The sequence below is a fragment of the Aythya ferina genome (assembly GCF_964211825.1).
Source record: "Aythya ferina genome assembly, chromosome: 17".
Classification (NCBI taxonomy): Eukaryota; Metazoa; Chordata; class Aves; order Anseriformes; family Anatidae; genus Aythya; species Aythya ferina.
Window position 1 is genome coordinate 4691986 of NC_140316.1, and position 13941 is coordinate 4705926.

The following is a 13941-nucleotide window of genomic DNA, read 5'->3' on the forward strand; positions in this document are numbered from 1 at the left end:
CATATTCACTTAATGAACAAGTTGGCCTTGTTCAGCCTGGAGAAGAGAAGGCTGGGAGGGGATCTTCAATGTATCTGAATATCTTAAGGGAGGGTGTCAAGATGTTGGGGCTGGATTCTTTTCAGTGGTGCCCAAAGATAGGACAAGAATCAATAGGCACAAACTAAAACACATGAAGTTTTATCTGAATATGAGGAGAAACTTCTTTACTGTGAAGGTGACAGAGCACTGGAACAGGTTGCCCATAGAGGTTGTGGAGTCTCCTTTTCTGAAAATAATCAAAACCCACCTGGGCATGATTCTGTGCAAAGTGCTCTAGGTGACCCTGCCTGAGCAGGGAGTATCACCAGATGACCTCCAGAGGTCCCTTCCAACCTCATCCATTCTGTGATTCTGTTACAGATGACATTTGTTTGTATTGTTTGACACCACCTCCCCCCAAAACTAGAATAACATCGGTAAATATTTTAGAAATTTAAGAGTAATTTACAGCGAAGTTGTAACAGAGATGCTATGTTGTTCTTGAAACTCTTGTGTGCAAGGTCATGGTGGAAGCTTACCGAAGAGATGCAAGTTCTAAGGACCAGCTGATTAGCGAATTGAAAGCTACAAAGAAACGTCTAGACTCAGAAGTGAAAGAGTTAAAACGAGAGCTACTGAAAATTCAAGTTGAAAAACAATCACTCGAATCTGAACATTCAAAACTACAGAAGGAAGTATCTCAGGTTCGCCAGCAGATGGTGGAAATAGAAAATCATCTTCAGTCAGTGCAGAAAGAACGAGATGATATGGAAGCACGCCTACAGGTATGGAAGGTGTCAAGCATTGGACTTTGAGAGAATATTACATACAGGATATGTTGCTGTTTCTGTTAGTTTTGGAACTAAACAGAATGGCTGCAAGTTAAGGTTCTTGGATACATATTTAATACTGTATATATAGTTGAGCATATACCTACCACATTAAAGTGACTGCTCAGTAACACCTCATGTACATGTAAGTCAGTGGGGAGAAGCATGCTCCAGGAGTGGTAGAAGTGTGGTGTGGAAGCAGTTAACCTGGTCCCAAAGTGAATGCTGTCTGAGAGCGGAGCTCAAAGTAGAACTGTGTGCATACATGTTGTGGTGGTGGCCACAGAGGAAAGAATTTAAAAGGTAATAAAAAGGAGTCAGGAAGCAGAGAACCTTGAAATAGGTGTTTTTGTTCCCACATGTTTTTTTTTAGGACTGTAAATAATTTTGAAACTTTTTGTATTTATTCTCCTGTAAAGCAACATAGAGAAAACGTGTTTTTGTTCTTGCATCATGTCTGTTTGTTTGTTTTGTTTTTCTCTCTCCCTTTTAAAGTCCTTGCAGTTCGATAAGGAACAAATGGCATCTCTTGCTGAGGAAAATCAGTCATTAAAACTAGAAGTAGAACAAATGCAAGAAGAAGCAAAAAAGTAAGTCTGTTCTTTTGGTATGGACAAAAGATCTATAACATTAATCTTTCATATGCACACTTTTAGTAATCAGCCTTTTCCTATTCCTTAGTCTTCTGTTTGGGAAATAACATCCATGTCCAAGTACTGATTGCATACTGCAGGAGTTCTATCTTCTCTGATTCACGCATGCTTTTAAACAACGATATACATGTTGTATGGCATGTATTGTTAACATGTTGTAACATGTTTAATGGAGTTAATCCTAATTTTCTTTCAGTAAATTTTAACCTTGAATGGCTAGAATGTTGGGCTTAATGAGAACAAGTTGGTGTGTGTGTGTGTGTGTGTTTTTTAAACTGGTAACCACAGATGAAAACTTTCACTGAGACATGAAGTACCCAATGAAAATTTCAGATTAGATGAAACCTTAGTTTAGATTCTTATTCTAAATTCTGTGTTATTTAAAGAGAGTAGTGTACATTCCTTCATACTGGAATTTTAATAATTCTGACAAAGACTTCTTAATTACCATAACAACCTTCTTAGAATGTGTTCCAAAGTCCTGGTCATTACCTCACAAGGGGCCAAAATTGTACCTTACCCATCTGATGGCTTTTTCTGAGATGAGTGACTTAGGACAAGGGGAGAAAAGTGGGTGTCGTTTACCTTAACTACAGCAAGGCATTTGGCACAGTGTCCTGTAGTATCCTTACAGTTCAGCTGGTGAAATATGGACTAGCTAAGTGGACTATATGCAGATTTTATTATTTCTTTTCAGTTGAACCATGCCAAAAATTAATCATTCAATATCATTTTCTGGCAAATTTTGTTTTAACCTTATGTTTTGTTTTTTTGCTTTCACTCTAGGGCCATTACGGAGCAGAAACAGAAAATGAAGCGTCTAGGGTCAGATCTGACAAGTGCTCAGAAAGAGATGAAAGCAAAGCATAAAGCCTATGAGAATGCAGTCGGCATTCTTAGTCGGCGGCTACAGGAATCCCTCACTGCAAAGGAATCTGCTGAAGCAGAGTTGAGCAAACTAAAAGCACAAATCACTGATGGTGGAAATAACCAGATTGCTCAAGTATGTGGGTGTCTTTTAACATTGTTAATACAAAGATAGCACTATCACATTATTAAATATGTGTTGAAACATTACTATACACTGAAGCGATGAAAACACTTGGAATATAAAGTTAACTAAGAATGCTGGTATCAGTGTTGTGAATACTGAGAATTTCCTTAATTATATTTGAAAGAAATAGTTTGGCAGGCTTTGTATTTTTGTATTTCACTCGTTTTTTGAGATCATTAATTGCTTGGGATCTGAAAAATTTCCCAAACTCTAACTTTAACTGCTTTTTTCCTCATAGACAGTTGCCATCTCTTCAGGGTAGCCGTAATTTAATCATATATGTTATGACTATCATATATTAATTCTCAACAGTATTAGAATTGATTTATTGAGGGAAAACCTAAATTCCTTGGACTAATGGAGCAAAATAAGAAAAATGATAAAAGTAGCGGTTGGATGCAAAGGGTTGAAAGCTCTGAGCTAGACCTTTACATTAATCACTAGCAGCTCATTTAATATTTGGTAGAGAAATAAACTTCTTAACAAAACAAAATTGCCTCTGCAGAGATGGATGGTAAATGAATCAGGTTTGTGATCCTTTTGTCTTTAGGAAAGGATTCAAGCTCTGGAGACAGAGTTGCAAACTGTTAGCAAAAGCAAGTTGATGCTCGAAAAAGAGTTGCAAGAAGTGATCTCGCTTACCAGCCAGGAGCTTGAAGAATACAGAGAGAAAGTGCTGGAACTAGAGGATGAGGTGATTACCTGAATTTACATGGTAGATGGGAAGGTGACAGTAAAAAGCACCTAGAGGCGGGGAGAAATTTTAGTACCATAATTTTATTCCAACAGTGCAGGAAATCAGAATCTAATGTGCAAGCATTGTGTTGCTAACGTAATATAACTTTTCTGCTCTGTACTGTCTCTTCATGGTTTTATGAATCACTGTAGTATAGGGGAAAAGAAGATGAGAGGAAAGTAGTTCCTGTATTAAATACCAGCTGTGTCTGGCCATAAAATAGTGAATATACATGAATAGTTATTTTCCCAAACTATTGGGAGTCATGTATGCTCAGTGATTTTTGAGGGCAGGGTGGTGGTGTTCAGTTGTAAAGTTGCACAAAAAAACCCCATCAATTACTCTTTATCTCCATGTGAACAGTACTCATTGATTGTGCTTTCTAGCAAGCCTTTGAGTCTTCCATTCGGAAAAAAATGTGAAAATGCACTTGTTTTGAAGTACCCTTTTAAAAAGGGGGACAGGGAGAATGAAGGAAAACTGTAAAAGCAAATAAATTAATTTACGTCAGTTTTTTTGAGGTATTAATCTGGAGATGTTTGTATTTACTTTCAACTGTTCTCTGGCTACAGCTTCAGGAATCTAGAGGCTTCAGGAGGAAGATAAAACGTTTAGAAGAAATTAACAAGAAGTTGGCCCTTGAACTGGAACATGAACGAGGAAAACTGACGGGCCTTAGTCAGTCCAATGCCGCTTTGCGGGAGCACAACAATATCCTAGAAACAGCTTTAGCAAAAAGAGAGGCAGATTTGGTGCAACTGAATCTACAGGTATTATGACTTTTTGGTATTATGCCTTAAGAAAGGAAATGGTTAATATTTCTTGTAAGATGTAGAGGTCTTCACTGATATGATGCAAAGTTGGTGTGTTTTCTTCAGATGCAGGCCTCCTGTATGTTGCATAACAGTAGTAACGTATGAGAATAAAGAACAGATCAGAAATGATATTTTGCGCTAAACGGAGCTGTTTCTCTCTTAGGGTGTAAATAAATCATGCTGAAATACTTGCAGTTGTGAAAGTGTGGCTCATTTAAGATTCTTGAAACATGCAATCTGTCACATAATGATTCACTGGAATTAATGTTGATATTTATGCCAATGGTAATGTATTCTTGTGGTATAAGCAAAAGGGAATTTGTTGCCTATAATGTGCTACCGTTTAACCATGGCTACTTTAAGCTTGAAATGGTACTCTATAGAAGCAGTTATCAGTAAACAGCAGAGATAAGCTTTTGCAACTGCTGCTTTGGCTGATGTTTGTATTTACTCTATTGGCATTTCTGGTCTTCCACTGAGTCTACACAAACCATGCATTTGTTTTTGTGATGTGCTACAGGTTCAGGCAGTCCTAAAGCGAAAAGAGGAGGAGGACCAGCAAATGCAACAACTTATTCAAACTTTACAGGCTTCCTTAGAGAAAGAAAAGTCAAAAGTTAAAGACCTTAAGGAACAGGTAATGGGTCATTTATTTATTTATTTATTTTAAAAGATGATTTAAATGTAAAGTATTTGAAAGGTAGCTTTACAGAAAAATCTATGCTTTATAACATACTGCTTCCTGCAGGGTCTCTGACATGATGGTTGATAGTTGGTTGAAAGATCAATTGATGTCTTTTCTGTTGTGCCCAGTGTTAATCATGCTCACTGACTACTAAGAAAGTTCCATTGTAGCTTGCGGTGGTTCATGGAGTGTATCCTGAAGTGATGCTGCTTCATCAAAAAATTTGCAGTAAGAAAGCAGTTTAGCAGATGTGGTTTTTCATTATGTAATAATTAACCACTATTAGCATTAGTAAGGATGACAACACTAACAGTGTTTTTATAAACAAAAATAATTATAAGCAGCAAATTAATTCTGCTGCACAATTTTCTTGATCTGTTCTGTACCCTTTTAGCTTAGTTCTTTTTTGATACTCGTACAGTGATAAAACAAAGAAAAATTGTATCTTTTTTCTTTGCAGGTAGCAGCAGCCAAAGCAGATGCAGCACACAATCGCCGTCATTACAAAGCTGCTTTCCTTGAGCTCAATGAGATCAAGAAAGAGCTACAAGCCAAAGAACTCCTTGTCCAAGCCCTTCAGGCTGAAGTGGACAAACTGCAGTAAGTACACTGTAATAAATGCCCCAGTTCTTGAAGTACAGTAAACAAAATAAATCCTCTGAAAAACACACATGTTAATGAATTTTTGGTTTTGCCATTCTGAAGTGGTTTATGTTGAAATGCATCCCAGCTGAGCCTGATCATAAAATACATGTTTGGATGCTAGGCAAATATTTACAAGTTCATGTCTCTTAGTATTTCAATTAGACCCAAAGTAGGCTGTATATAGGCTTCACCACCTTCTTTTCTTTTTCAGTTCTGACATGGATTTTTGCTATTTCTTGTTACTAGTGAGGGTTAACACTTTATATACATATTATCCTGTTATTCTCCCCTCTTACATCCCTAAAGAATTATGTAGAAGATAAATTTGAGCATTGGATATATTCCATGGTATATTGAAATGCTATTTGTTTTGTTGTACAGAACCAATTTTCTTACATTGTAAGAAATTATCAGACCTACATAAGAATGGATATAAGATTAACTCTAATTCTCCTAAAACAAAAGCACAATTACTGACAGGCTTCTTGTTTTGTTCACTGTATAATCTGTTGTCTGTAATTGGAATATTACCAGTGCTCAAAGAATGTGGTTTTTGCAGCATATATATATATTTACGCATCTGTCTTTTGTGACTTAACTCTTGCAGCAAATGTGTTGGCAAGCCTTCAAAGGTATAACCAGGTGTCATGAGCTGCCATATAATTAACAATCGTATATTAATGTAGTGAAGTACTTGTTTTAAAGGACAGATTTTGTAAGTACTGTTTCTGTTAATATTGCTGTGTAGGGCAGAGGATGAGAAACATTCCCAGGAAGTATCACAATTTCAGCAAGAGCTGGCAGAAGCCAGATCTCAGCTCCAACTTCTGCAGAAAAAGCTGGATGACAAGCTTAGTGAACAGCCTGTAGTAAGCCAAGAGGTAAAACCTGCACACCTACTATGTTTATCCTTACTTAGGATGTGTTCTATGATTTCATTTGTGTTTCATCCAGGAACTTTTAATGAAATTTATTTTAGGAAGTTTCCTTAAAAATAGGAAAGGTTCATGAGACACAGATAATATTTTTTGTGAGTGATTTCATGTATAGAGAATTCTAAAGATGCTCTTTTGTTGTTGTTAGGTGGAAGACCTCAAGTGGGAAGTAGAACAAAAAGAAAGAGAAATAGAAACACTTAAGCAGCAGTTGGATATGAGTGAACAGCGCAGCCATAAGGAATTAGAAGGGATGCAAGTTGTCCTACAGGTATTTAATCTAGCAGGTGGAGATTCTGATGGATACCTGGTATTGGTGTAGGGGGATAATTAAAACAGTATTTTATAGTTTAGAAGCATTTAAAAGCATTTACACTGATTTTTAATACACATTTTTATTCATAAAACCTAATTCATGATGTGTTTTGCAGTCTTTACTCTTTCTTGATTTTGTTAGTTTCTTATTTTATTGACCTTACACCGTAAAAATAGGTTACTGACTTCTAATTTTATTTCTGGTTTTCTGTCAGGGTGAATTTGTTTCACATAACACTATCATTTTTTTTATTCTTTTTCTAGTTTCCTCTGGAATCTGAAAAATGTGATGAAAGCCTTAGTTCTGGATTTTTTGTACTGCTTTCTTATATCAGATTGATTCCCTTATTTTCCTATCTAGAATATCAAGACTGAGTTGGAAATGGTGAGAGAAGATCTGTCAGTGACTCAGAAGGATAAGTTTATGCTGCAGGCTAAAGTGAGTGAACTGAAGAACAGCATGAAGTCACTGCTGCAGCAGAACCAGCAACTGAAGTTAGATCTGAAGCACGGCAAGATGAAGAAGGTATTGGAGTAGGAAGAATATGTAGTAGTGTAATTGGATTACAGTACTGGAAAATACTCTGCTGCAAGGAAACTTGGTGAAAACTCTTAATTGAAATGCCTACCCGTAATATAAAGTTACTGATGTTCTGATATTTAAATAATAAATACGGGAAGATGTGCAGGCAAAAGTAACTTTACTGGTCTTGACTTCTTTTTCATTAGAAAACTTTGTGTCTACTATATTATCTTCCACTTACATTTTAACTTATAATAAACTAAAAAAAAATAAGTGCTTAAATTACATAATGAATCATGGGCAAATATTTAGTTAGTACTTTCTTAATGTTCACGTGTCTGTCTTCTCTATTCTTGTCCTATCTAGTTTTTCATCTTTCCACAATTTCAAAAGGTGACTATTAATGGCTTCTTTGATTTTTATTTCTTTTCCTATTTGCTAATCACATACAGAAAATGCAGCAATAGTAGATCTCTTGCTCCTTCCTTATTTGAAGTACTTCTCTCAGTTAAGAGAACTTCATATGGAACTCATCTGTATCATTCTTCTAGACATTAATCTAGATATTTCATCCTGCAGGTTCTAGAATTTCCAGGAGGACTTATTTGATTATACTTCTTTGTGTTTTTTTTCCTGAATTTTTCTTTTAACTATACTGGTAGCATGTTACTAAAATTTGTTGTGAAGATCCAGATTTAAATCCTTCTTGTTTTATTTCTTAACTAGTCCTTCTGTATGCTCTGTGTTTACCTATAAGTATGACTAGAAGCTGACATTAGGTTAGGAACTTTTGCTTGTGACCCATGAGGCTTAACTGAGCAGGTATCAGAAGCACATCCGTGTTATGTACCAGTAGTGTGATATGAAACTTTGTGTGATAAAAGTGAAATGGATGGAATAAGCTGACTTTTTATTTATGGCTCTTTTTTTTTTCCCTTAACCAGAGGAAAGGAGAGAATAACTCTTCAAATCCTGTAACTCCAGTCAAGATTCCTGATTGTCCAGTTCCTGCTGCCTTGCTGGAAGAATTGTTGAAACCATCAACAGCTGTGAGCAAGGAGCCTTTAAAAAATCTGAACAGCTGTCTCCGGCAACTGAAGTATGGCCTGTTATTTAAAACCATATTAAATAATTTCTTAAATGTTTCCAGGAAACCATCTGCCAGCCTAAGAAAAAAAAAAAAAGGATTTGTGAAATGAATTATTTTGCTCTTAAAGGGACTATATTTAGGACACTAGGATGTTCTGTCATCCTAAGTGTTTGCTTAAATGGCAATGAAATAACAAAAGAAGCCTTTACAATATACTAGGCAAAATGTCCATCCTAGATTGTTGATTTTTTAGTACACAAATAAATATACTGCAAAACAAACCAGAAACAGCTATTTTTAGTTGTTGCCAGTGGAGAAGCTGGTGTTTCTCTCTTCATAGCACCAGCAGGGCTGCTTGTGATAGGAGCCCAGGCGATGCATTAATAAATCTATATTGAGAAATTTTATTCTGCCAAGAATTTATTTGCATGTCTTTGCTCACAAGGATGCACACACAATTCTGAGCTTGAAAGCTCCAGCTTCAGGAAAATGGGGATTTGATGTTAATGTGGAGAACTGAGCTGCAAATTCCACCATCATCGATGTTTTAAGAGACAGGGGATCATGGAACATTATCACAGGCTATTACCAGACTAATATTTTTACTAAATTGGTGTCTGAATACGAGTCATAATGTGTTTATCTAGTTTATTTTTCTCTGGTGCTTTCCTTGCCTCTTCTTCTCATGTTGCCTTTTATACCAGCAATAGCACCATGTTCATCAGGTTGCAGTCACTTAGTGCCTGTGCTGAGGAAATGATGCTGCATAATGCCTGGCAACAAGTATGTGCAGTAAAGGAGATGCTGCAGTGTTGGCACTTATTTTTGGATTAAGCGTATTGTATTTGTTTTGCTTGTAAGTTAAAGACAATTTCTAAGGTTCCTTTAGACTTTTTTTCTCAGCTACAGCCTAGATAATCTTGGAGTAGTTATCAAGAATCAGAAAAGTAATTGTGATCGTGCATTTAACATGTAACTTTCTGCCTGATAATATTTGTTCTTTTTTTTTGTTGTTGTTCCCAAAACTTTAAAAGGCAAGAAATGGACAGTCTTCAGCGTCAGATGGAGGAACACACCATTACAGTACATGAATCAATGTCTTCATGGACTCATATTGAGGGGCAGCTATTGAGGGACCTTACTTCCACCAGTCCTGCAACTGCATCAGACCAGCAGGAGATTCCTACTGTAGATGAAAAGAAACAGAATTGCGATGTTAGTGACAGGGAAGTTTTAACACTATAACCTTCTCTGCAGTTGTCCTTCTTCCTATTGCTTTAAGTGTGTAAACAAATCTTTATCAAAATTATTTATTTATTTCATTTAAAAAAAAAAAAAAGGTGTTCAAAATATTGCTTTTGCCTGTAGAAGCAAAGGGCATGGTTTTGAGAAACTGGCATAATAATAAGTGCCGAATGTGCTATTCCAAGGATTTGTTTGAAACCTTACCATAATAATTCTACCATGTTTGGGACTGCCAAGTGGTAAATTTGACTCATTTGGCTTTAGTGAGAGATTAAGAAGGTTCAAAATGAGGCCAAGAAGAGCATCTGCTTCCAGGTCTGCATTTGTTTAATCTGGGTAAGTTTGTTAATAGATGACTGTTAATTATGTATCATCTGGTTTTTGTTCTGTTTATTTTTTTCTTTAGGTTGGGGGTTGGGGTGTTGATTTTTCACCCCCCCAGTTTTTCGCCTATCTTGGGCTGTATCCAAATTGCAGGGAAAAAAAAAAAGTCCTGCTCCTGTTCAGTTATTAGCAGCAGTTGAGAAATGGATACTCCTAGTAGAGCATCCTTGTTTCTCCCACCTACGATGTCTTATTTTTTATTTTCAGATTACATATGTCTGCATTTAGGGGAAAAAAAAAAAAAAGATTTGAAGCCATTTGTAGTTACAAAGATGACCTTTGATCTATGGCAAAAGAAACAGGCTGCAAAGATGACAGAACTTTGGCAGATTTGCCTGGGATGTTTTCTGAAGTGTCAAAGTTTTTCTCTTACAGTTGCAGGCCAGTAGGGAGCTTTGCTTCACTGCACAAACACTTCTTGCACCTTTTTAGTTCAACTTTTGAAGTAGACATCCTTGATTAAAGGTATGCTTGTAATATATATACATATATATATAAAAGAAAAACCATAATTTTCTGACTTTGACTATCTGTTTTAATATTCTTATATACTGTAAGTTAAGGCTGACATAAGGGTTTTTGGTTTTGTTTTGGTTTTGTTTTGTTTGTTTGTTACTGCCATTGTTCTAATGTTACATTCAAGTTAGCTGGGTTTTGACATGCTGTACAAATGGCTTAGGGAAATTAGCCCCCAAAAGCCAGAGCTTTTAGAAATGTAATTATTTTACTGTAAAGACAAAATTATAATGCCTATATACAATTATTATTTTGATTATCTTCTTCCACACACTGTCCCAACTTCTTGCATCCTCTATTACAAGGTGTCTGTTGTGAATGTAAATGGTGGAACTATGACACTCTCTCTCTAGAGGTGCCTTGGCTAAATTATTATTAAAGAAGCCCACCTTAGATTCCTTCTTCTTTGGTCCCATCAGTCCATGTGGCCTAGGGTGCAGTGATAAGCCACACTTCTCATTCAAAAATCAGTGCAGGGATGCTGCTTCATCTAATGTGCTAAAGCACAAATCAAAACACACACGACGTTATTTGTAAGAATCATTGGCAACTCAGGTACTGACATGTTTTTGTTTTAAAAACATAGAAAACACATCAATTATATTCACTACAGATTGGCATTGGAAAATCTAGTAAGTATAAGAGGACTAGCTTTTTTTTTTTTAAAAAAAAAAAAAGCATCTCTTCAATTATTTTTTTCATAATTAGCTATAACAGCATTCAGAAAAGTCACCTTGTCTCTAATTTCTATTTGTCTTGTTTACTTACTTTTGTAAAGAGGCAGTTGCTTCTTTGAGGAGGCTCCTTTTGGATGGGTTTGTATGTTTCTGTGGGAAATGACTGCAGTTTGCTTAACAATAAGGCAAAACCCAAACAAGTGTGGGGAGAAGCTGTGTTTATTCAGAGTCTTAGTTCTCATAATTACCAACTCAAGATCCCATCCAGTTGAACACTTTGCACTTAGTGTTCCAGAGTGACGTTGTGCCCCTTAATTCCTTGGAATTTAGCTTACATTTTATGGGGTCAGAGTCAAGTGATGCTGAAAGTCAAGGTTTTCAATTTGGTGAAGGGAGAAGTGTATTAGTGTGACATTAGGTGTCCAACGTATGGAATTACTGATCTGTTTAAAGAAAAGTCAAAAGCTTTACTAGCTTAGACATGTTAATGTCTGCGTACTACTGCAGTCTACTTTGCAGAGTAAATGGTACTGATTATCTTGCTGCTGTCATGTTCTTGAAGTTGCCTGTATATTAAGCTCTAAGAGGGGAAATACGCAGTGTTGTTAAATAACAAAGTTAAAACTACATAATAAATAATATATTCAGTACAAAAAAGGTTACCAAATGTTCAGGATTTTAAATAAAATAACACTTGTGCAGGGTTAATGTTGGTGTTCATTTTGGTAAATACATTGCCTGTAGTTAATCTGTTATGTTTTAAGTGCAAAAGTTTGCCGACAGTTGTCATAGATAAAGCTTTTATCTGGTATCAAAGAAGACAGAATTGTGAGAAAACTTCATAGGTCTTAAGAACATCTGCTCTCCCTTCTGTATCAATAATAAGACTGCATTCAGTTTTCAGTGTAGTGCAGCACTTTCTCACTAGCTCCCTGTAAGACATCTGAGTTTATATAATCAAGTAGCCTCAGATGCATATTTTTCCTTTTAAAGATGAAGGAGCTGTTGTGAAGTTCTCCAATTAGATTTCTGCATTGATCCACCTGTTTCTCTCTCTCTCTGGAAATTCCTGGACACGAGTTATTTTCACTTTATGTCCCCCATGTGGTTTTCTACAAACACAAGCGGTATGCCATTTACTTAAACGAAGCACGGATGACAAGACTTCTGCAGTTCTAAGTCTGGTGAGGTAATGATCCACTGATGTTACAGAAGTCACTGAGAAGCCTTCTAGAAAGAGCACTCAGCATGTGACAAAAGCAAACCCTCTTCTTTGAAGCTCATCAGCTATGTATCTTAATTATCCAGAGAAATAGTTGCTGTTACATTAAAAAGCCTCACCCTGTGGCTGAGCATGCTCTCTATTCAAAGCCTCAGGTCTCCTGCTGTCTAGGCAGTAAACAAACTAGTTATCAGAATGAAACCTGAGTTCCCTCTGCATGTCTCAGCACTACCAAATAGATCAGAGGAGTAGCAGTGCCTCATTAATATCGATGTGTATTTAGAAATTTAAGAATAATTTTCCAAAGTTCTTTTTCAGTTTTTGAAGTAATGTGCAATTTTTTTTTCTGTAACAGACTGTGTTTTCCATGTCTGTTCTTCAGTGGCTGCTACCCACTGAACAAGTCTTGTTGATGAAGCAGAAATGTTGTTGTAAAATGAGAATGTTTCCCAAATACTGAAAGTTGTTCAAGGCTGCAGCATTGCTTTTTCAAATGGGTTGGGTTTTTGAGGACTCTGGAATAATTGTCCATTAAACAACAACAGAAGCCCTATAATGGAAAAAATGTTATTTACCAAGTCTATGCTGTTGCTGAACATTGTACAATGTTCCATTCTATCGTCTTCCACGTCTCTTGGAAATACTTGTGCACTGTATAGGGATCTGCTGAGCCCCTGATCCACTCATGCTCTGGGAGGATCTGATCCCAAACTGTTCAGGCAATATGCTAGCTGGAGTCTATGAGAATCTCACATATTGAAATAGAGTAATACCCAGAGTGGAAGTTCTAGTGCTTGTATTTTCATGGATTATTTATACCTCTGTAGGGGAATGAAATGCAGTGGCACAGAAGTTTTAATGCTAATTATGACAATGTTAAAGGTGCACTGGGGACAGATAGTATCAATACAAGATTAACTTAAAGATGACAAAGTCACTACTGGTGATGCAAAAGCTTGTGATGTATGTTCTAATAACTTTGCCAGGGAAGTATGAGTAGTATGCATGTGACTTGATGTGACCAGAGCCTTTAAATATTTTCATATGAAAGTAATTACAGTCCAAAGTAATTACTGATGCTCATAAGCTGTCAGTCTGATCACACTTGTCTCCTAATGTTGCATAACACTTCAGTCTTTGAGAGTAGAGCAGCCTAATTTCCAATACAGATGCACGGATTTCTGGAGGAGATAGAGATGTTCTCAGTATTGTAAAAGAAATTGTTGTTTTATACATGACATTTAATAATTTAATGTCTGCTTAGGCGGTATTTGTAAAGATGGAAGTTAATCATTTCATGTTCTTGAGTGGATGAGCCAGGGGACGGAGGAGTTACGCTATGTACCATTACTATTTATGATCACAAAAAGCATGTTGATTATAAAAATAATGTGCATAGGAATTCCTTTAAAAGTTTTGTGCAATAAACTATTTTTGGTAAAGGGCTCCATGCTGTTTTTTTTCTTGTAAGGAGAAATCGATGTAATCTTCTCTTTATTTTTTGACTTTTTGTTCGGGATTCAGAATATGCTGCACAGCCACTTCAACTTATTCTGAAGGTCTATTGTCTTGATTTTCTTCCCTCTTCTTGTACT

At 36.3% G+C, this 13941-nt stretch overlaps 1 protein-coding gene across 6 annotated transcripts in view; it reads left to right on the forward strand.

The window, feature by feature from the left end:
- Positions 1-13792, forward strand: part of GOLGA3 (golgin A3) — a 28872-nt gene extending 15080 nt beyond the window's left edge. For 5 of the 6 annotated variants that reach the window (XM_084539204.1, XM_084539202.1, XM_084539203.1 and 2 more), the window contains 12 exons: positions 543-806; positions 1347-1441; positions 2291-2507; positions 3109-3252; positions 3867-4064; positions 4630-4746; positions 5255-5394; positions 6188-6320; positions 6523-6645; positions 7051-7215; positions 8157-8311; positions 9337-13792. In XM_084539204.1, the coding sequence (XP_084395330.1) occupies positions 543-806; positions 1347-1441; positions 2291-2507; positions 3109-3252; positions 3867-4064; positions 4630-4746; positions 5255-5394; positions 6188-6320; positions 6523-6645; positions 7051-7215; positions 8157-8311; positions 9337-9547 (1962 nt within the window). In that variant the 3' untranslated portion in view covers positions 9548-13792. The remainder of the gene's footprint in view (positions 1-542; positions 807-1346; positions 1442-2290; positions 2508-3108; positions 3253-3866; positions 4065-4629; positions 4747-5254; positions 5395-6187; positions 6321-6522; positions 6646-7050; positions 7216-8156; positions 8312-9336) is intronic. The other variant, XR_014698817.1, reaches the window with a different exon arrangement.
- Positions 13793-13941: the final 149 nt, after the last annotated feature.